The sequence below is a fragment of the Rhodnius prolixus genome, unplaced genomic scaffold (genome assembly GCF_049639745.1).
Source record: "Rhodnius prolixus isolate KJV_2025 unplaced genomic scaffold, Rpr scaffold_13, whole genome shotgun sequence".
In the NCBI taxonomy this organism is placed as follows: domain Eukaryota; kingdom Metazoa; phylum Arthropoda; class Insecta; order Hemiptera; family Reduviidae; genus Rhodnius; species Rhodnius prolixus.
In genome coordinates, this window is record NW_027411583.1 from 4,164,791 (window position 1) to 4,183,731 (window position 18,941).

Genomic DNA, 18,941 nt, shown 5'->3' on the forward strand with positions numbered 1-18,941 from the left:
AGACGGAAGTCTACCTGATACAGAAGAGTTTCCATGGTATCCTTGAATATGGAGCCATTTACAGCATAGAAGAACAATGGAGCAAAAATGCAGCTAGAGAGAGATTGGACAAATGGTGAGGGATAACCTCAGACCAGAGGAAGGCGAAAACGTTTTTATTTGCCCCATTCTAGTAAGTTTACAGAGTGGAATTACTCTTAACATTCGGACGCTCACAGGCTTATTGGCAGGTGCATATGCGTAGGTTCAAAAGAAAGAAGGAGAAAATCCACTTCAAGACGGCGTCACAACAGATCTGGTCAGGGTGGCACTCTTACTGGCCTCGGGATGTACTGAATGATTTACGGAATGTAGTATAGATCTGTCCAGAATGCAAACAAAAGATGCGATAGATTCTATACAATGTGGAAGTTAAGCTTGAGTTAAAGCTGGAATTTATGTATTATGTAATATTTATTACATATATTATAACATTCCATTACACTATAATATATATTACATCCCCACAATGCAATAAAGATACCGAGATAAAACTAGTACATATATCACAATTATAAAATTAGCAATCTGAGCCAGACCAATAAATATAGCACTTTAGGTAAAAAAATATCAAACCTTTTTGTTTGGCATAACTGAGATCATGAGTTGTAAGAGTGAAATATCTTGGTTTAAAATTTTTTATTCCGAATCTCTTTCTACCCTGAGCTCTTTTTGTCATCATCCTGTACAAAAACAAAGAAATTAGGCTTCTTTGATTTTTTTTTTTAAAAAAACATCATTTTCATAAAATTCAATAAGTATAGTACAAATTAAAAAAACAAAAACTACTAATAACATGCAACAAAATTATGAAAACTGATATTGCTCTTACCCTCTAAATTGAAACACATTCCTTCCTTGTCGCATTTTAAAAAAGGATTTTTACATTAGATAGGTAATCCTTATCAATTTTAATACAAAAATTAGACCAAAACAAAAAGCGTCTTTTTAAAATTATTTCATGTGTCACAACGAATACTATTAGACTTATTCTTTTAGCATCAAACAGTTTACTACTGCTTACTACGGCAATTGGACTCAAAAAAAAATTATAATCAAACTTCGATAAGTTAGAAAGGGGTAAAATTAATAAAGCCATAAAAAGTTCTAATGACTTCCTTAAGTTTATGTTAGAGATAGGGAAAACAATTGATGAGTAAAATGTCCCGATGCTTACTTGATGTGGAGAGTACTCGGTACGCTACTGTAATCCTGCCCGTAAAAGTAGTCATAACCACAATTTTTCCGATTTGAATGGATTTATACGTGTATAGTTAGTATAAAATATTATTAATTGCGAAAAAAATCAATACTTTTGTATTTAAAGTATTCATCTAAACTTGGAATTCCAGAGTTACCTTTAAAAATACTTTAATATAAAGATCACGAAAAACCATTCGATATCGAAAAAAAGAGGTAAAAAGTATGTACGTTGAACTTCTTTTTCCCAATTAAAGTTTTTGTTTTCGCTAAATCTTTACTAGTGTTCGTTTTTTTTTTTTTTTATTCACCGAGCAAAATAATTTTTGTTTAAATTTGATAAACCATGCATATTTTTAAAGAAGAACTGAATAAAACATTGCTTTCAGCACTCGCAATGAAACTTCTCCTGATGATGTTATCTGCTCAGTTGACTGTTTAGTTGAACGGCGAATTTAAAATTGGGCATTGGTCTTTCTCAGACAAATTTACTGGTAAAATATCGCTATGAAAGAGTGCTACATCTAATATTGAAACGTAAGTCAAAAGGAACATTTGGAATGATTAGCACTGTTACCAACATCAAAGTTAAAACCATGTTACTCTGACGTCGATTGATTCTAACACTCCCAATATAAGTTTTTAGGAACATGACTAATCGGCGATTAAGCCGTTAAGATAAAAGTCTAAGAGAACAAAAATGTACACTAGAATGTTTCTAAAGAATATTACAGCTATTTCCGTCAGCAAAATTGATCTAAAATCTCAATGACAACATCACCAAGTCCCATGAAAAGGTGAAGTCTCTTTGAAATGGCAGTTATACGTAGTAAATCAGAAAATTATAGTCTAAATTTTCACTGACCCTTCTTTCAAGATCACTGGACTGTCGTTACTGTCACGAGACGGACTTGATGAAGCTGATATGATTTCCAAGAACTGTGGATTAAATAATTTATATTAAAGTCACAAAAAAAATATAAGAAAGACAATCATACTATCTGGCAAAGAGAGTATTATAAAATTAACCTGACGAACTGCTGCGATATGTGTATCAGTGTTGAACGCTTCATACATAGAACTCATATATTGCTCCTTACAAGATGTTGATTTTGATGTTACAAGATTACAAAGTGATTGTATAGTTTTAGAAATTAGTGTTAAAGTCCTATGTGTTTGGGAATCCTGTATAAAAATAGTAATAATAATAAAAAATAATTTTAAAAACAAGCGTATTTTCTTTCTAAATAAAATCATAACATAAATTTACAAACTTACAATATGTTTTGTTGTGAGATCAAATAACCTAGGACCTAAAATAGCAGGTGCGAAAAACCTTAGAAAAATAAAGCCAGAAATTACTGAATACCTCACTTCTTTATTATCTGGAAGAAGCAGAAAAATAATATTAAATACTAATAGCAATGAAAGATCAAACCATAACTTCCTTTTTAGAAAGGCATAATAAATGATTAATGAAAATGATGGGAAGCAAAAATATATATATTTTTTTAAATTAATTATTACATCCTAAGTTATATAATTATTTTGTCTTACTCTTCATCATGTAGTAATAGAATTGTAGATTCTTGATTTTACGTTTTCCCAGAAAATACCCGATTTAATGTCCCCTGAATACGAATGTGATTTTTTTTTACAAATTGATGGGTAAGTGTGTAAATTTAAGAATATATGTGTGTAATTGTATGAATATCCATCATAACAATGAGTGAAACATCACACAAACTTTTAACTGAGTTTTAGTATTTCCTCTAAAGTTGCATTCAGGTAATGTAACGGCATCACCGAAATGAAACTAGCAATATTCAAGTAATAAATTTGAAAAGCAAAGACAATTTTTTGTTTATTAAATGAATTTAAAAAAAAAACAACAATCAAACAAAAATACCTGGAAAACGTGAAATAGCGATGTCTCTAAGTTCATGAAATAGTTCACACAATATTGGTGGACATTTCAGTGCAGAACTAGTTACAGCCACAAAAATATTTTCAACATATTCCTGAGAAAGTAAAATATCTTTTGTGAGTCTAAGCATAATAAAATTATTACATGAAGAAAAAAAAATCTACTAACTTTTAAATTATTAAGATTAGAACAAATAGTTGTACTGTCTGTGATCCTAGATGGATCAATTTCACACGATTTTCTCTCGGAGATGACCACATCTAAAGCTGGCCTAAGTGTTTCGTGTAAATAATGTAGCCCAGCTAGTCGCATCGTTTCATCCATCATTTTAGACACTAATGTATTACCACGGAATATAGTATTGACGTCACTGTAAAGTTTACAATTCAATTATATCTTTGCATTTCTAAATTTATAAATGTTCTACTACTAGTTTTAATAAATGAATATCTTACGTAGTTTTGGAAACTTCCCAAGATGCTAAGGTTTTAATAACAGGTACAATCATACGATGGTGTAGAAAAATTCTAGCAAGAGGTTGTGCTGCGTCCAATTTGTTCGGAATTATTTCACCCAATAGGAAACAGGCACTTGAAGTTATGGGCTGAAATAAAAATAAAAAATAAAGTAACAAACACATTATATACAAGTGATCGAGTTGGCAGATTTTTTGAGGAAACCAAGAATCTTTTAAGGAAAGCAGTGCCAGTCAGATATTTTTAACAAAACTTGTAACTCATTTAGTTACAATTTATTCAAAACATTGAATATCATTGGATCCATGGGAAGGTCCAAAATTTCTGTCCGGAACAGAGTACGTGACTACATGTAGCTATGGAAGCAGTTGTTATTTGCATAAATTGTCTCAAGAACATTTATTTCCTTTGATCTCGAGAACTACTGTGCGGGAGAACAAAATTGTAAACATGAAGCCTGAAATTTTATGACCCGTAATGTTGGTCAAAAAGATTTAGGAATCTAATCAGCCGTATTCGTACTTATGTTACATATAAAATATGCTTATATGCTTATTGCATATAAAAGGTGTTTAGAGAAATACAGTTTTAAAACTTCAAACTAGCAGAAGAGACGACAAGGGAAGCCTATCTCAAGGTCAAAAATCTTTTAAGTTCCATCACTATAAGAAATTTTACGAATACTTTACTAAAATAAATTCTAATGATGATAAAATTGGATTCGCCTTACACATAGTTGAACTAATCTGTAAGAACTGCAGATCCTCCGAAAGCTTAGTTGAACTAATCTGTAAGAACTGCAGATCCTCCGAAAGCTTAGTTGAACTAATCTGTAAGAACTGCAGATCCTCCGAAAGCTTAGTTGAACTAATCTGTAAGAACTGCAGATCCTCCGAAAGCTTAGTTGAACTAATCTGTAAGAACTGCAGATCCTCCGAAAGCTTAGTTGAACTAATCTGTAAGAACTGCAGATCCTCCGAAAGCTTAGTTGAACTAATCTGTAAGAACTGCAGATCCTCCGAAAGCTTAGTTGAACTAATCTGTAAGAACTGCAGATCCTCCGAAAGCTTAGTTGAACTAATCTGTAAGAACTGCAGATCCTCCGAAAGCTTAGTTGAACTAATCTGTAAGAACTGCAGATCCTCCGAAAGCTTAGTTGAACTAATCTGTAAGAACTGCAGATCCTCCGAAAGCTTAGTTGAACTAATCTGTAAGAACTGCAGATCCTCCGAAAGCTTAGTTGAACTAATCTGTAAGAACTGCAGATCCTCCGAAAGCTTTAAGCTGTCAGTTGTAAAAGTTCTTTATTCTTATTTCTGTTGGACTAGGATTTTCCAGAAAGGTTGTTGATATGGCAAATGGGATATATTTATTTTCCCGTGTTCGTCATACTTCTTATTATTTGTGAGCATTAAAAGAATCGCCCACGTAATCACATTTTCAGATAAAGCCCTTCTCATAAAATAATTAAATATTTCTGTACTTACTTGCATAGAAACAGAATGGAGAATAAGTTTTCTAAGATCATCATACATATTTGAGTCGAACACATAATCACGAGTATAATAAATTTTAAGACGAAGAGATCCAATATCTGAACAAAGAGATGTAGATTTCGCTTTACCAACATTTCTTTTACCAGGTTGCAACAAATACCTAAAACAAATACAAAAAAAGAACTACTTAATTTTTATGAGTTTAAAACTGTCAATAAGCCATGGCCTATTCTCCTATTTATGAACACAAATCCTCTGTGTTCCTAAAAATAAATCAGAAAGAAAAAAACTGAACATTTTGGAAAATGCTATTCCAAAAGTTCTGAAGTTTCTAATATTAAAAGATACTTGCATATTTATAGAGCGAAAATTTCAGATAAGATGCAATTTCGAATTAATGATTAATAGATGTATATTTTAACAGCTATAAATACGTACCAAGCACTTTGTTGCATATTCTGTTGAAGAGGTACTCGAACTTCGCCTAAAAATACATTATTTCCTCCACCGTCATGACATACGGTCACCACCAATTCGCACCAATTTCCATCGTGTCCATTTAGGTTATATCTGCTATCATTGCCACGGCCACATCTATTTAACTGATGTAAAATGAAATTAAAAACCTTTATAGCAATACTTTTGCAAAAAATCTTAGGTGGACCCTAATTCAACTACCTCTAACTACTAATATCTCACCAATTGCCCTCCAAACTCCAAATTTGTTAAAACATATTTTTTTCTTGCTAACATTGAACTGTTTGTGTTACTATACAAGACCTTTAACTGCTATTTAGAGAGAAATAGCAAACTAGAATTTTATTTATTCTACCATTTTCCTAAGGAAATGATTGAAATAACCTAAAAAACTGAAGGACCTAAAAAATACTTCGAAATACTCAATTTCGAGAAATTGACAAAACTGTAGTACTAGAAGTAAGAGAAAAAAAATGCGATTTAAATTCTTCAATTAAATTATGAAATTAAAAAAAAAAAATGTACCCATCGCAAACTTTTAGGTATATCAATCCAACACAATAATATCTTAATGTTTTATTATCTACGATATCATTTAATCAAAAAAGCTCGTTTACCTCAAACACAAATGCTTCATCAAACACAGGTGAATTCGTTTTCTTTTTTACTTTAGTTCGTTTAGATTCTACTTTGCCAGAAGTAAAACGTACTGCAACAGTTGTGAATGGATCACAACTACCATTTGTTAGCGTAAGATCACTGCATTCGGATACTCGTACTGTTAATTTTTCAGATTCTGCATCGAAACCATTTTCAAATTTTATGTCAAGATGTACTTTACCCTAAAATCAATAAATAATGAAACTATATAAATTAACAATAAATATTAGAGTAAAATCAAGATAAAGAAAATTTTAAGACAATTTACCTGAACTTCTGTGTGCTGAGTGACCGGTTTTATTTGAAACCAGTGGTCTTTATTGTGATAAGTTTGCAGATCTTCTCTTTTAATAGCAACTTTACCAATCACTTTGTCCGTTTTATCTCTATCATAAATATATACACTTAAATATCTAAACTTCCTCGGCACGCCAAACTGAAATTCTTCTCCAAAAAATGGACTGTATAAAAACAAAATTATGTTACAAAATATGTAAATGCTCTACATTCACAATAAATTCTACAAAGATAATTTCCATACATTCTACAGTTTTCAACATGAAAATATTTATAGAACCAACATTTTTATAAATAACAAGCAACGTCACCAACGCTGCAGTAATTTCCTTAGCTATAGAGATTTCGTAATGAACAATTTTATCAGAGCACTTCCCCCAAGGCAGCCTCTCCATTTTTTGGTTTGGTTATCCAAAAAAAAAAAAATTCTAATTCAGGAATCAGTCCATCTATAGGACATGCGGGCATTAAAGATTCGAACAGGCCACAGCCAGATTCCGCTTAATTTCAATGTGCGAAATGTTGGCGAATAGCGTGTTAACTTCATTATTATTATTATTTTTTAGCGCATCAACAGCTGAGGTTATTAGCGTTCGGAGCTTTTTTCAGTGCACTGCCGGCCTCCGGACAGTGTTCTCTCGTTACAGACAACACTGTCCATCACCGGACAGTGAGTTGTAAGAAGCTCCTAGGAAGAGAAAATCTAAGGGTCCGCTGCTGGATTCGAACCCGGGACCTCCGCGTGGGAGTCCAGTATGCTAACCTCATAGCTAATCCCTTCCCTCATTATTATTATTATTATTATTATTATCTAATGTTGGCAAATTTAGAACTATAAGCCATAAGCTGGCAGGAATTATTGAGTTGAGTTACCCAGCGAGAAGTAATTTTGGGCATCGCCCATTTGACTTAAGTAAAATCTTCCTCTTTGTAGAGCACTTTTGAGTCATTCAAAGAGAAGTCTCTTGTTCTCAGTTAGCAGACGAAAAAATCTCTGATGCTTACATCTATAGCGAATGCTCTCGACACAACCAGTTTATACAACATCATTGTAGAATCATAATACATAGTATTGAATTAATATATGTAAGACTCTGATCCTAAAGTTATAATTAATTTTGTTGACTTATCAAGTCAAGTATCAAATAACTTATTTAATAACATTTTTGAACAATTAGATCCAAACTGTTTCGTGACTAAATTCCTTTAAAAGACATTATAAAGTGGATAATAAATTATAAATGATATAATCTGCACGGTTTTAATGAATTATGAAATAAGTCTCAAAGTTGGCCCTTAGGTCTTAGGAGCAAGAACATACCTCAATGTCCTGTCAATTGTCGATGTGCGGAATATTTCTTCTTGGTCGAGGGAAAGTGCACAATAGACATCTCTTTCTGCTGCAGAGCCATGACTTCTCATGGGCAGATTTTTGGCTTCTCCTTTAAAAATAAATACATTTAAATTATATTTAGATTTTACATGTATATATTTAGATTAGAATATAATTATTATATAAGTACAAATATATTTATAATATTCAGTCTTGGGATGTGCTTCCTCAAGAGTCGGTCTGTTTTCTACTAAAATGGGCATCTATAAAAGCGTACCAAAAGCAGAAAAAAAAGGGATGATATAAGTTGTACGTCATCAAAAAGTCTCAGATTTGAAAGATTTTATAACCATAAAATACTTCTTTTTTAACATTATTTTTTAACATCAGTTTGCTTGAACCAATTATTTAGATAGCAGCAAATTATATATTCAGGCAATACATACATATATGAGTTTAAAAAAATATTTTTTTCGATAAATAGAGGATTAAAAATGTGATTTCTGAAAGGTTAGATGCTGGAAATCATTGCCAACTATCTCTATGTTTCTTTACGCACAATTCTTCGAGAATCAAATCTTCATATAGGAAAAAAATGGATATTGGATATCTATAGGCACGCCTTCGCGCAATTTTGAGGCCTTTATTTGTTAAAAATGACGGTCAGCATTCCCAATTGAGATATTAAAGATGGAGACCTTTTGAACGCTTACAACCTTCAATAAAAACCGTTGGATAAAAAAAGTCTAGTTCAGACTCTGAAGCTGTAAAAAATAAGAAATAAACATCAAGGATTCGATTAAATACGAGTAAATTGCACATCATTTTAAATATAAAAAACTTAGCTCAATCATTACTAATATAAATTAAGAAATAACAAAACATTTGATTGCGGCTTTCATCATCCCCAAAATATAAGTTTCCTAAGAGAAAAGTATAATTTGTCTTAAATAAAGTGATAAGTAACGATTGATTTATACGGGTACACAAAAAAATCTTCAGCAAAGCTGGACTCTTAAACTTCCGGTCTTATTAAATTAAATGAATAAAACGTGCCTTTCAAAATGAATGCACCATAAACGTGCATTTATTGTAAATATAAATAAATGAAACCAGTTGAGACAACCTCCAGCTCTTTTATAAGTACAAATTCAATAAATAATTATGGATTTCCATTTTGCAAATGTCTTACAAACAAACCATAACTCTGGAGCAAAATGTACTAATTAAAATGTAAAATATTAAACTTATTAAAACGGATAATACAAAAGAAAACTGAGATTTACAAATTTTAAAAGATTTTAATGAAGTGAGTAGTTAAAAACGCGGCACTATTAACAGTAACATTTTTGAATACCGTAATAATTATATTTGCCCATTCTATTATTTTCCTATTTCAAATAATTTTTATAAAAATAAAAGTAAGGTAATACTGAATAGATTTTGAAGTAATTTTATTTACCGAAAAAAAATGAGGGCATCTCGTAGGGGAACGGTAATGAAAGAAAATTGCAGATAATGTGAGAATTCGTAAATAACAGAGGGGATACAGAAATATGAGGCAAAATGACGGAAACAAAAAGATTACGCTGATAAGAATATTCATTGATTTACATAACCCACTGCTGACATATATTGATTATTTATTTATTTATTCATTTAGTTCATTCATTCTTTAATTTCATTAATGTATTCCACTCTTAGAAAACATTAAAACAGCACGAATTTTCCTTATTTTGTTTTAATAAATTTTACTGTGTCACAATAAAAGTAAAATCATTTGGCAAAAATCACAAAAAGTTATTATTATCATCTATTGTACATAAATTAAAAACAGAATGAATGAACAGTGCAATAATCGTTCTATAGATATTTACTTGTTTTTATTCGTTGTAATAGAAAGTACTGCATTCATGCAGCTTACCGTTTTCAACTTTTCACCGAATATATTCGTGGTGGGTATCCAACTTGCCTTTCGAGAGAATCTACTCAAAAACTTAAACACAACTTACAAATATTCAAAGTAAATATTATATTGGTGTCTCAAGGGTACGCGACAATCAAGTTTTGAACCAAATCGGCCAACTTCTAAAATTGACATTTCTGTGAACTGTCCGTTTTGCTTAGTTTATTTGTTAGTGAGAATATATTTCTAAAATTCTTAGTTACATCGAGGGAAATATAAATTAGATTCTTGTAGGAGAAAGTTGTGAGACGTCATCATAAGATTTTTGTTTTAACAGACTGATAAAAATTAATACTTTATGAAACGTTCCAAAAAATATAGATTATAAAATAAAGAGATACAGCAAAATCATTCATCTCATTTGTTTATAATATTTTACACGGAATTCCTGCACTGTCGTGCTGAGTGACACATAATTATTTCCGGCTTCTGCAATTTTCAAATAAAATTGATCTTTTAGCTCCATTATCAATCATCTAAGACTAGGAGTCATAACTGAGAAAATTAATAAATAAATCTTTTGGGTTATGAAGTTTCTAAAAAAAAGTGTCACGACTGTACTGCCTATTAGTGTTTAAAATTTAGAATAAAATAAAATTTTTGTTCAATTCTTCAAAATGTTTAAAAATATTAATAATTTTAACTACAATTGCTAACATGAATGATAGTTACTTCATGTTTTTAGCATATTCTTAATTTTATTGAAAACTTTTTCAGTTGTAATTAAAATCTAATGTATCACTTTAAAAAGTTACATCTATCACGTCCATCAATTTAAAAGTTATTAATTTACGGGGTGGGAAACATTGTTTCGATGTAAAAATTGAAACATGAAAAATGACCACACGTTCTGTGTTATATTGTACAACACAGAAAACGAATAATGAAAAATTAGATGATAAATACTGATCAGAAGACAAGGCAACTCCCTTTAACAATTAAAACGACTAATTTGAACCAATATCTTTTATCGATAATCATATGTTTCAAAATCTCAAAATAAATCTAAATGAGATTATTACTTAAAGCTTCCAACAATGCAGAAAAAGCATTTAACCCAGCAAACAGCATTAAAAACATTTATCACAATAACCAAAATGGGAACATAAACATACCCATGTAAGGTTAGAATATCCAAATATGAAAAAAACAGGAAGAAACTTAAACTACGATTACTTACTGTCAACAATCACAAATGATAAAATATAAAAATATTTCAACGAAAAAATAGAATTGCAAATTAAATGAAACCAGAATATATAGTAAAAAAGCTGGGGGACGTCCGGCTCGACATAGGCATGACACAATATATGATCAAACATAAAACACTATTTAAACACTTAAAATAACACATTTTAAAAATAATGTGAACAAGTACGGCACTATTATTGCATTAAAATCAATTTTCTTCTTAAAAAAACTCACCAATTTTAATTCTTAACCTCTCTTCAACTCGCACTTTATGCCTTACTTCCGCCATCTTGTGTTCATTTAACTAACAGAATCGGAGGTAGACAACCTACAGCTCACAACCATAATAATAGTGAATGAAGTCGTCCCCACTGTAGCCAATACACCAATAGAAATACCTGCAAAATTTCACCACAATAATGAAATCCCAACTTAGTAAATATCATTCAAAAGATAGTTAGAAATAATAAATATTAAAGCAAAATTTAATTATTGAATATATATATAGTGTCTTAATGATAGATAAAAAATATAAAAACAAGTAAAAGCTGTTAAATTTATTCAATGATCATTAAATGAACCTTACAAAATAAAGTAATCTTAAGTGAATTATTAAAACTACTTCATTAATTAATGTTAATACCTATTTTCATACCCTCAGCACAAATTATAGGCTTGTTTGTCATTAAGAAATGAACATTAGGGGATTTTTAACATAAAAATAATTGGTTATTTAAACAGACCTGTTTCCTGAAAATGTTATGAATGGTTTTTTTGCTCCTCCCACTTCTTTCGTCCATTCATCAGATTTCATTCATATCGGAATAATTCTTTTTTTCTTCTTCTTTTTTTGTACTTCCTACAGATAAAATTTCGTAATCTTACCTAATATCAACAATAATGTCTGGTCGACATATATTTCAAAATCTGATTTCCTTAAACTAAAAATTATCTATTATTGATAATGATTTAGCAATAAAAAGGCATTTTATTGTAAATAAATTTTGTATTAATTTTGAAACCCAATCATAGAGTCTACTGTCGAGATGCATAGTTTTTCTCTGCTTTAGTTTCTGCAAGGTGGTTTTACATGCATTGAATCTTCTGAAAAGGTGAAGATGCTTTTGACTAAAGTCCGGCGTTCGCTTCGAAAATTTATGGTTGTAGGTGAGATCATTAAAAAAAAAAAAAAAGGTCATTCGAAGAGACTATAAGATACTGTTAAGTCAAATCTAACCAAAAGCACTTGCTGCAGTACTGCATATGTTTATTCAACGTTAACTGGTAATTCCGTGATATGGGATAGATAAAAGAATGTCCATGTCCTAAACAGAACAGTTGAATTCACTTAAAAATACAACTGAATTCGCTTCTATGATTATTGACATGAGTTTAGTAAATTGATTAGCGAAATTTTAGTGGCCAATGATAAGAATAGTGGTAAAACAGAATTTCCGGAAGGTTCAGAAGAAAATTTGAGAAAACGTCGAGGTTATATGTTCTCTGAAAGTGAAAATAAATAATGCGCAACTGAAGGCTTTAAACAACTTCAACTGAAGTGTCAATGGAGTATGACCATTGACTTGATACAAAACAAAAATCGTCCACCTTTTCCCGATTTCGTCAATCTCATGTCAAAAAATTTGATTTGATCCGCACATGACTTTCTCCAACTCCCATTTTCACATTTTCTTAAAACATGTTATTTAAATAATAAAAAAAAGTCTATTCACTATCATAAAAATACTTTTTTGGGAAGGATGATGTCTCAGAACTCTAGAGACTTTTACTTTTGGCCAAGCGCTATACATGAAACTCGAAAATAATACGAAAACTATTCATTCAAGCACCTTATTTTATTGTCATGATACTTTAGGAAGTTTAAATTTTCCACAAATCTACTGCACCTAATTGAGGAACTTGAGGTGCTTCAATAATGCAATCTCCAACTTTTACTGTGGCATGCAGTAAAAAGTAATTTTTTATTTATTACAGCATTTTTACTATAGCAATAATAGAAAATACAAATCTACTTTCAGGAACTAGTAAAAAAATTGAACTCTAGTTTCAGTACGAGATCACGTAATCTACCTGTTGTCTCGTAATGGTGAAACACCATTTCATTATCATTATCTTAGTACACACAACATTGAATGTGGGAGCGAAATACATATCTAAATGACCTGTATAACATCCGTATAGTAGTCGTAGTAATAAAAGATAATATAAAAGCATATAAAAGAGGTTCTACACACCTTTTGTTTTTACTACAGGCTATTGTTTTATAAAATAGTAAAATATTCCAACTCTTTCATTATTGCCAAGATTCTCACGGGCATATTTCCCCATCATTTTTCCTTTTTGTGTCCTTCTGTCTCTTTATAATGTTTTTGTTTTAGATTTCTCTTGTCTGACCTCTTAAATCTCTAAACGCCTTTTGTTTTTACCCTTCTTTCTGGAAAGAAATAGGAGAAAATAACATTGTCATCATCTTTATAATAAATTATTCTTGCCAGCGTGTCTAAAAGAAAAATATATATATATATATCTCTTTCAACATGGATATTTGTGACAACGAAATAGTACCGTAAAATTAGTTGCAGTTCTAAAATAAATGTATTGTTAAATGTTCATTCATTCATAATACGTTCTCTATTGCCTAAGAAATGTGTATTTTGCTTTGTGGTGCCTGGATCGAAACTCGCTAATCCGTACAAAGAAACAGCTGCAATTAAAAATTAGAAAAACAAGATTTCCAATATTTAATAAAAACTATATTTTCTGTGAATTTGTAAACGTTCTCAGCTCAGATAAAGATAAACTGAGCAACAAGCTTATTGACAAGCTCTTCCCTGTAATAAAATGTAAACTTTTTTGTTAAACTGTTTCATTTCTTTCCGTATTAATCTAATTTTAATGTACTTTCTCTGATGTCAATTTATTCAAAATCCAACTACATTTTGAAAGATTCTTATTGTTGTAATATTATTTTTTATTACATATTAATATTACTTTTAAAAGTAAAAGTAAAAAAAGTAATATTACTTTTTTATTTTTTTAATTTTAAATAGCAATTGAAAATTATGTAAAATGATCAATAAAAAACATAAAAAAAGAAGTGAACACACAAGGAAAAAGGATATAAATTCGGTTTAGTCAATGTGGAAAAAAAGATACCGTTGTACAAAAAACCTAAATTTACTTAGCATATTCGTTTACATATGCCTGAATTATTTTTTTATCGGACATATGATCGTTTGCAATATGTCTCTGACTACTTAAGAAAATGTAGGGTCCAATGATTGACTGATCTAATATTCCAGGGGGTCCCAAAAGCTTCAATGCCCCCCAAAAAATTCCAAATTGAATATCCACATGATTATAGTTGTTACAAGTTACAAGGTTTAATTGTCATTTATTTAGGAAGGAATACCTATCTAAGTGCAAAATTTTAGCGAAATTACTTAATAGAAATCTCATAAATGTACATCGCTGAGAGGCCATAGTTTTAAACCACTCAGCTATCCCGTGGGTAGCATTTATCTACAATGCTACGGAAAACTTGGTAACTTCCTGTACACATATTCCCTACCCACATATAAAGAGTATTGTTGACTATAACTCGAAGTTCTCTTAATTATAAAAAATACAAGCATAGAAGGTTTAAACATATCTTGCTTTAATTAACTGTATGTACACCTAGTAAGGTTTTTTTTTTTTAAATTTTTGCCTTTGTATTAAGTTCGACTTATATCCACCAGTGTAAATATTAATATGTTGTGGAGAGTATATAGGCACTGCAGCCTGAAACCTCCTATTATATACAATATATTTGTATAAAAAAAATTTAAATTGTAAATAAACTTTTTCAAACTTAAACTCAAAATTAATAGGAATATGTAAAATAAAACTTTGTAGATAATCTAAGGATTTAGAGCAAAATAAAACCTAGCAAAGACAAAGACCTTTTAGTATCCTCTGAGGACGATAGAATAAGGTAAGGAGATGCTTCAAATGAGGACTGTGTTTAAACAACAGCAGCTTTTACACAAGAAAGAGAATTTTAATGAGAACTACTCCAGTTTACAGATTCTTCATCAGCTGTAGCTGACCAAAAACTCTCTGCTATTTATTAAAATTTTAAATTCTGCTCTTCGGAAACCTAAACTCTAGCTAACAGTTTTTATTCGAAAAAGAAGCTTATATTCTATGCGAAACACAATTTTCATGCAGTAAAGAATTCAAGCGTGAATGCAATTTAGTTTTTCAATATACTTTTTTTTATGCATTTTATAAGAAAAATGTATTCGGAAGTTCATTTGGTAAGAAGATACATTTGAATGTACATTTTGAAATAGTTACAAGATTTTTACTGAAATATTGAACAGGAAATAGAGTTCCGGAGTTGCGTAATTACTATATTTAAAATATTACTTTAATGAGTTTAGGATATTAATCAATACAGCCTAAATTAATTTAAAACGACATTGCATTTTAAAGAGTTGAGAGTAAATTTTATGTTTTTCTTAAATTTAATTAATAGATTGGATTAGTATCAACTTTAATTGGCTAAGAGTTTTTATAATCAATATTACAGTTATGGTGGGTATATAAAAAGTGATGGACGAAAATAACACTTAAGGTGAGAGTGTGATGAATTATTTCCCCTAATTTTCATTAAAACAATTTACAAGAAAAAGTAAAAGTGTAAGTTTTAAATAGATGATATACGTATTAAAATAAAACAGAGAAGTATTATTTCAAATTGGAATTTCAGAAACACGCTTAGAAATAATACCTAAAAAGTAGTTTGAAGTACCCGCTCCTATGAAATTAGAAGGCTCTAAAAATAAACTTTTACGGTAAAGATTTTCAAACAAAATATAACCGTGTACATTTCGATTTCAGTAAATGGTGGACGAGTAAGTGGTGGAGAGAAAAACTAAAAATAAACGCCATCCAAGAAATTTTCATTTCTAAATAATATTAATATGCATGTGGTAGATTTGTATGAAATATATTACTGAAATGACTATTTAGTGAGAGCACTCTTCCCGGAACTAGATTAAAATGAATTTTCAAGAAAAAAAAGTTATTAATAAAAATAACTATTTACCAAAAGGCGAAGGAGTTCATCAGAGGCTATTCGCCAAGGCTGACCGCAGAATTAATCCGTCAAGGCCGTGGGGCTATAAGGATAATTGTAGGCCTATTAACTGGCCACTGCAGGCTCAGAAAACACATGCATCGCATGGGCCTGGCAAATGATAGCCTTTCTAGGTTCTGTCAGGAAGAAGAGGAAACGGCACTGCACGTGTTGTGTCAGTGTGAGGGGCTTGTATGGCTAAGGATGTTACTTCTCAGGGAGGAAAAACCAAGGCCTGAGAGCTTTACCCAGGAGCCACTCTCCAGAATAAAGAGTCTGATTAAGCGGACGTGTCTGGAGGGTGAGCTCTAAAGCCGGGGAGCCACAATAGATCTATAGGGGTCGCGGTGGCGTAGGCCTTGAGGTCGCCCTAATTTAATCTAATCTAATAAAAATAACAGATGTTCAAGTTTGCAATCAGCATTTGACGTTTAAAAGATATTAGTTTAAATTTTAATAAAATTAAAGGCCAATTTCGAGAAAATATATGAAAAAACAAAATACAATCGAAAAAGTAGCCTTTTTTGGTTCTCAATTTTTCGGTCAGATTCAATTACAGTACCGATACCCACACTAGAGCTTCCTTGGTTTTGTGCTTACAAGACACAAACATACACCTTACTTACAATTAAAGAAAACATTTTCTAAAAAGCCATTCAAGCATTAACTGCGATGAAAACAAATTGATTTTGAATAGAAGGGGGCCAACCAGCTGTACATTCCACTGAAGAGGGAAATTTGTTAAAAAGAAGTTGCTGTGATTGTAGTGAAACTAGATTCGATCTAGAGAACAGTCGAACAAGACTTTCACCAGGATGACCTACCAATAATAATAATTCCTGCGAAAAGTGGTGGACAGAGTCAATTATAGGTAGTTTCAAATAAATAATTTTTGAGAACATCCAAAAAAACGGAAAAATCTGATTAGTAAAGTCATATTTTTTATCGAGGTATTTCAGCCTAAGACTTGGTTTTTGAAAAGACCAATACAGAACAAATCTGAGCATAATGTAACATGTATTTGAGATATTTTTCTCACACACATGCCAAATTACCTCGTGCTCAAAATATTTTGTATGTAATCAAAGTATAAACCAAAATAAATTATACTTACGCACAATCTTGATGTAAATCATTCAACCTAAGATCGAGTTTAAACTGAGATATATTTTTACTACAAAAACCTTTTATTTTCTCCAATGATTGTATCTTCATTTCTTTACAAATAAGTGTAGAAATCTAAAAGCGGATATAGTACAATTGAAGTTGAGTAAGTCTAATGTTGGCGTAAAAACGGACAACGGCCGAAAAAATTAAGAACAAAGGAAAGCAGAGATGTTTGCTGTACATTCTCTGTTTCCCAACAAGCAGCGTGTAATCGTATAGTGTCCTCAATGCGAACAACCTATTAGCATTTTAACTTTCAAAACACTACCGCTGGAATGTTCTATGTGAATAAAAAGTTATGAGAATTTTAAGCACATTTTCACAGCAGTCCATTAGTTTTTGAAATAATAATAATAATTCTTGAAAGTTTTAGTCACTGAATATAAATGGTTTTCATAATTAAAAATTTTTAGAACCAAAAAACTCATTTTTCAGCAAAAACTTTTGTAATACTCCACTAGAAAAAGTATATGGAAAGAATATCTGGCGTGAACTTAAGTCACTCCCTCTTAGAGCAATAAATTTCTTGATACGTAGAATTTGTACTTACTTCTAAGACAATGTTCATCGTCAAGGTTCCGTGGTAGAACCTAAAATAAGTTTCAAATGTGAAGTTCTTGCACATCTTTCGTTTTTGAATTATGCGACCCAAACAAAAGCAGACTTTTTTTTTAACGTTGATTTTGCTCAGCAAATGCTTATATTTTATTTCAATTTTTATATTTTTCTACCATACTTTCAAACGCAAAAGTATTTCCCAACTGCCCATATTAACTTATAAATAATAACAGCAGAACTGCAGTAATAACTCATAAATTGCTTTTTTCTTTCCAACAGAATTTTTAAAAAACTATTTAAAGACTAACAGAGCCTTTCTAATGCCCAATTCAGTAGTACGTTCTTTATTTTTAAATGAAATACAAACATTAAAGATAAAAAGCACACAAAACATTTGAAATTAGCAAGGACATTAAAACATTTTCATTCATTAATACTTTTATCACAGTTCCCATTGATTACGACATTTCAGCCAACATTCGGACATGTAGCTTCTGTACCATTACATAACTTTTTATTTTTTTTTCGTCAAGATACAGAGTGTAAAATTTTTGCTTTTAAAAATCTCTTATTTGACTTCTTAAAGCAGACTTGAAAACAAATCGTTCGTTTTTACTAATTTAGCATTGCGAAATTCTGGATTGAATCATTCATAAGAATTTAACTTATAAATTATTGTTATTTTTAATGATAAATTTTCTTGAAACGATTAGCTTACTTACTCCAGGAAACTGCGCTTCTTTAATGACCAGAGCCTTTCCAGTTATTCCACTCCAATGTCACGGTTAGGTCAATACACCGTCACTTCACACTTATTTTCCAAATTCTATCTCCAAAACCTCCATCTAATTATTTTTGAGACCTGCTTCTACAACACCGATCCCTCAGTGAAACATTCATATCATAAAAAAATAATTATAAATACTAAAAATTATTAATATGTCGTTTAGAATTAGTTTTCCTATGTTCTACATGGGCAGGATATAGCTATCGCATTTTTTAAAGGGA

The 18,941-nt window shown here is 30.7% G+C and overlaps 1 protein-coding gene across 12 annotated transcripts in view; it reads right to left on the bottom strand.

Annotated features, from left to right (window-relative positions):
• The window catches only part of RasGAP1 (Ras GTPase activating protein 1), a 36,105-nt gene that overhangs the window by 15,493 nt on the left and 1,671 nt on the right, over positions 1-18,941 (bottom strand). For 8 of the 12 annotated variants that reach the window (XR_012454520.1, XR_012454519.1, XR_012454517.1 and 5 more), the window contains exons 2-18: positions 18,656-18,801; positions 13,318-13,517; positions 11,806-11,921; positions 11,297-11,460; positions 7,894-8,014; positions 6,544-6,736; positions 6,233-6,457; positions 5,577-5,740; positions 5,130-5,298; positions 3,622-3,770; positions 3,335-3,536; positions 3,149-3,260; positions 2,518-2,624; positions 2,269-2,424; positions 2,105-2,178; positions 872-892; positions 616-722 (exon numbers count right to left, since the gene is read on the bottom strand). Coding sequence is in view for 2 of the 12 variants with exons in the window: in XM_074115425.1 (XP_073971526.1) it covers positions 616-722; positions 872-892; positions 2,105-2,178; positions 2,269-2,424; positions 2,518-2,624; positions 3,149-3,260; positions 3,335-3,536; positions 3,622-3,770; positions 5,130-5,298; positions 5,577-5,740; positions 6,233-6,457; positions 6,544-6,736; positions 7,894-8,014; positions 11,297-11,351 (1,855 nt within the window). In the remaining 10 variants the exon portion in view is untranslated. Of the gene's footprint in view, positions 1-615; positions 723-871; positions 893-2,104; positions 2,179-2,268; positions 2,425-2,517; positions 2,625-3,148; positions 3,261-3,334; positions 3,537-3,621; positions 3,771-5,129; positions 5,299-5,576; positions 5,741-6,232; positions 6,458-6,543; positions 6,737-7,893; positions 8,015-11,296; positions 11,461-11,805; positions 11,948-13,317; positions 13,518-13,648; positions 13,769-18,651; positions 18,802-18,941 lie in introns of those variants that run through there. The other 4 variants (XR_012454514.1, XR_012454515.1, XR_012454516.1 and 1 more) reach the window with 4 other exon arrangements.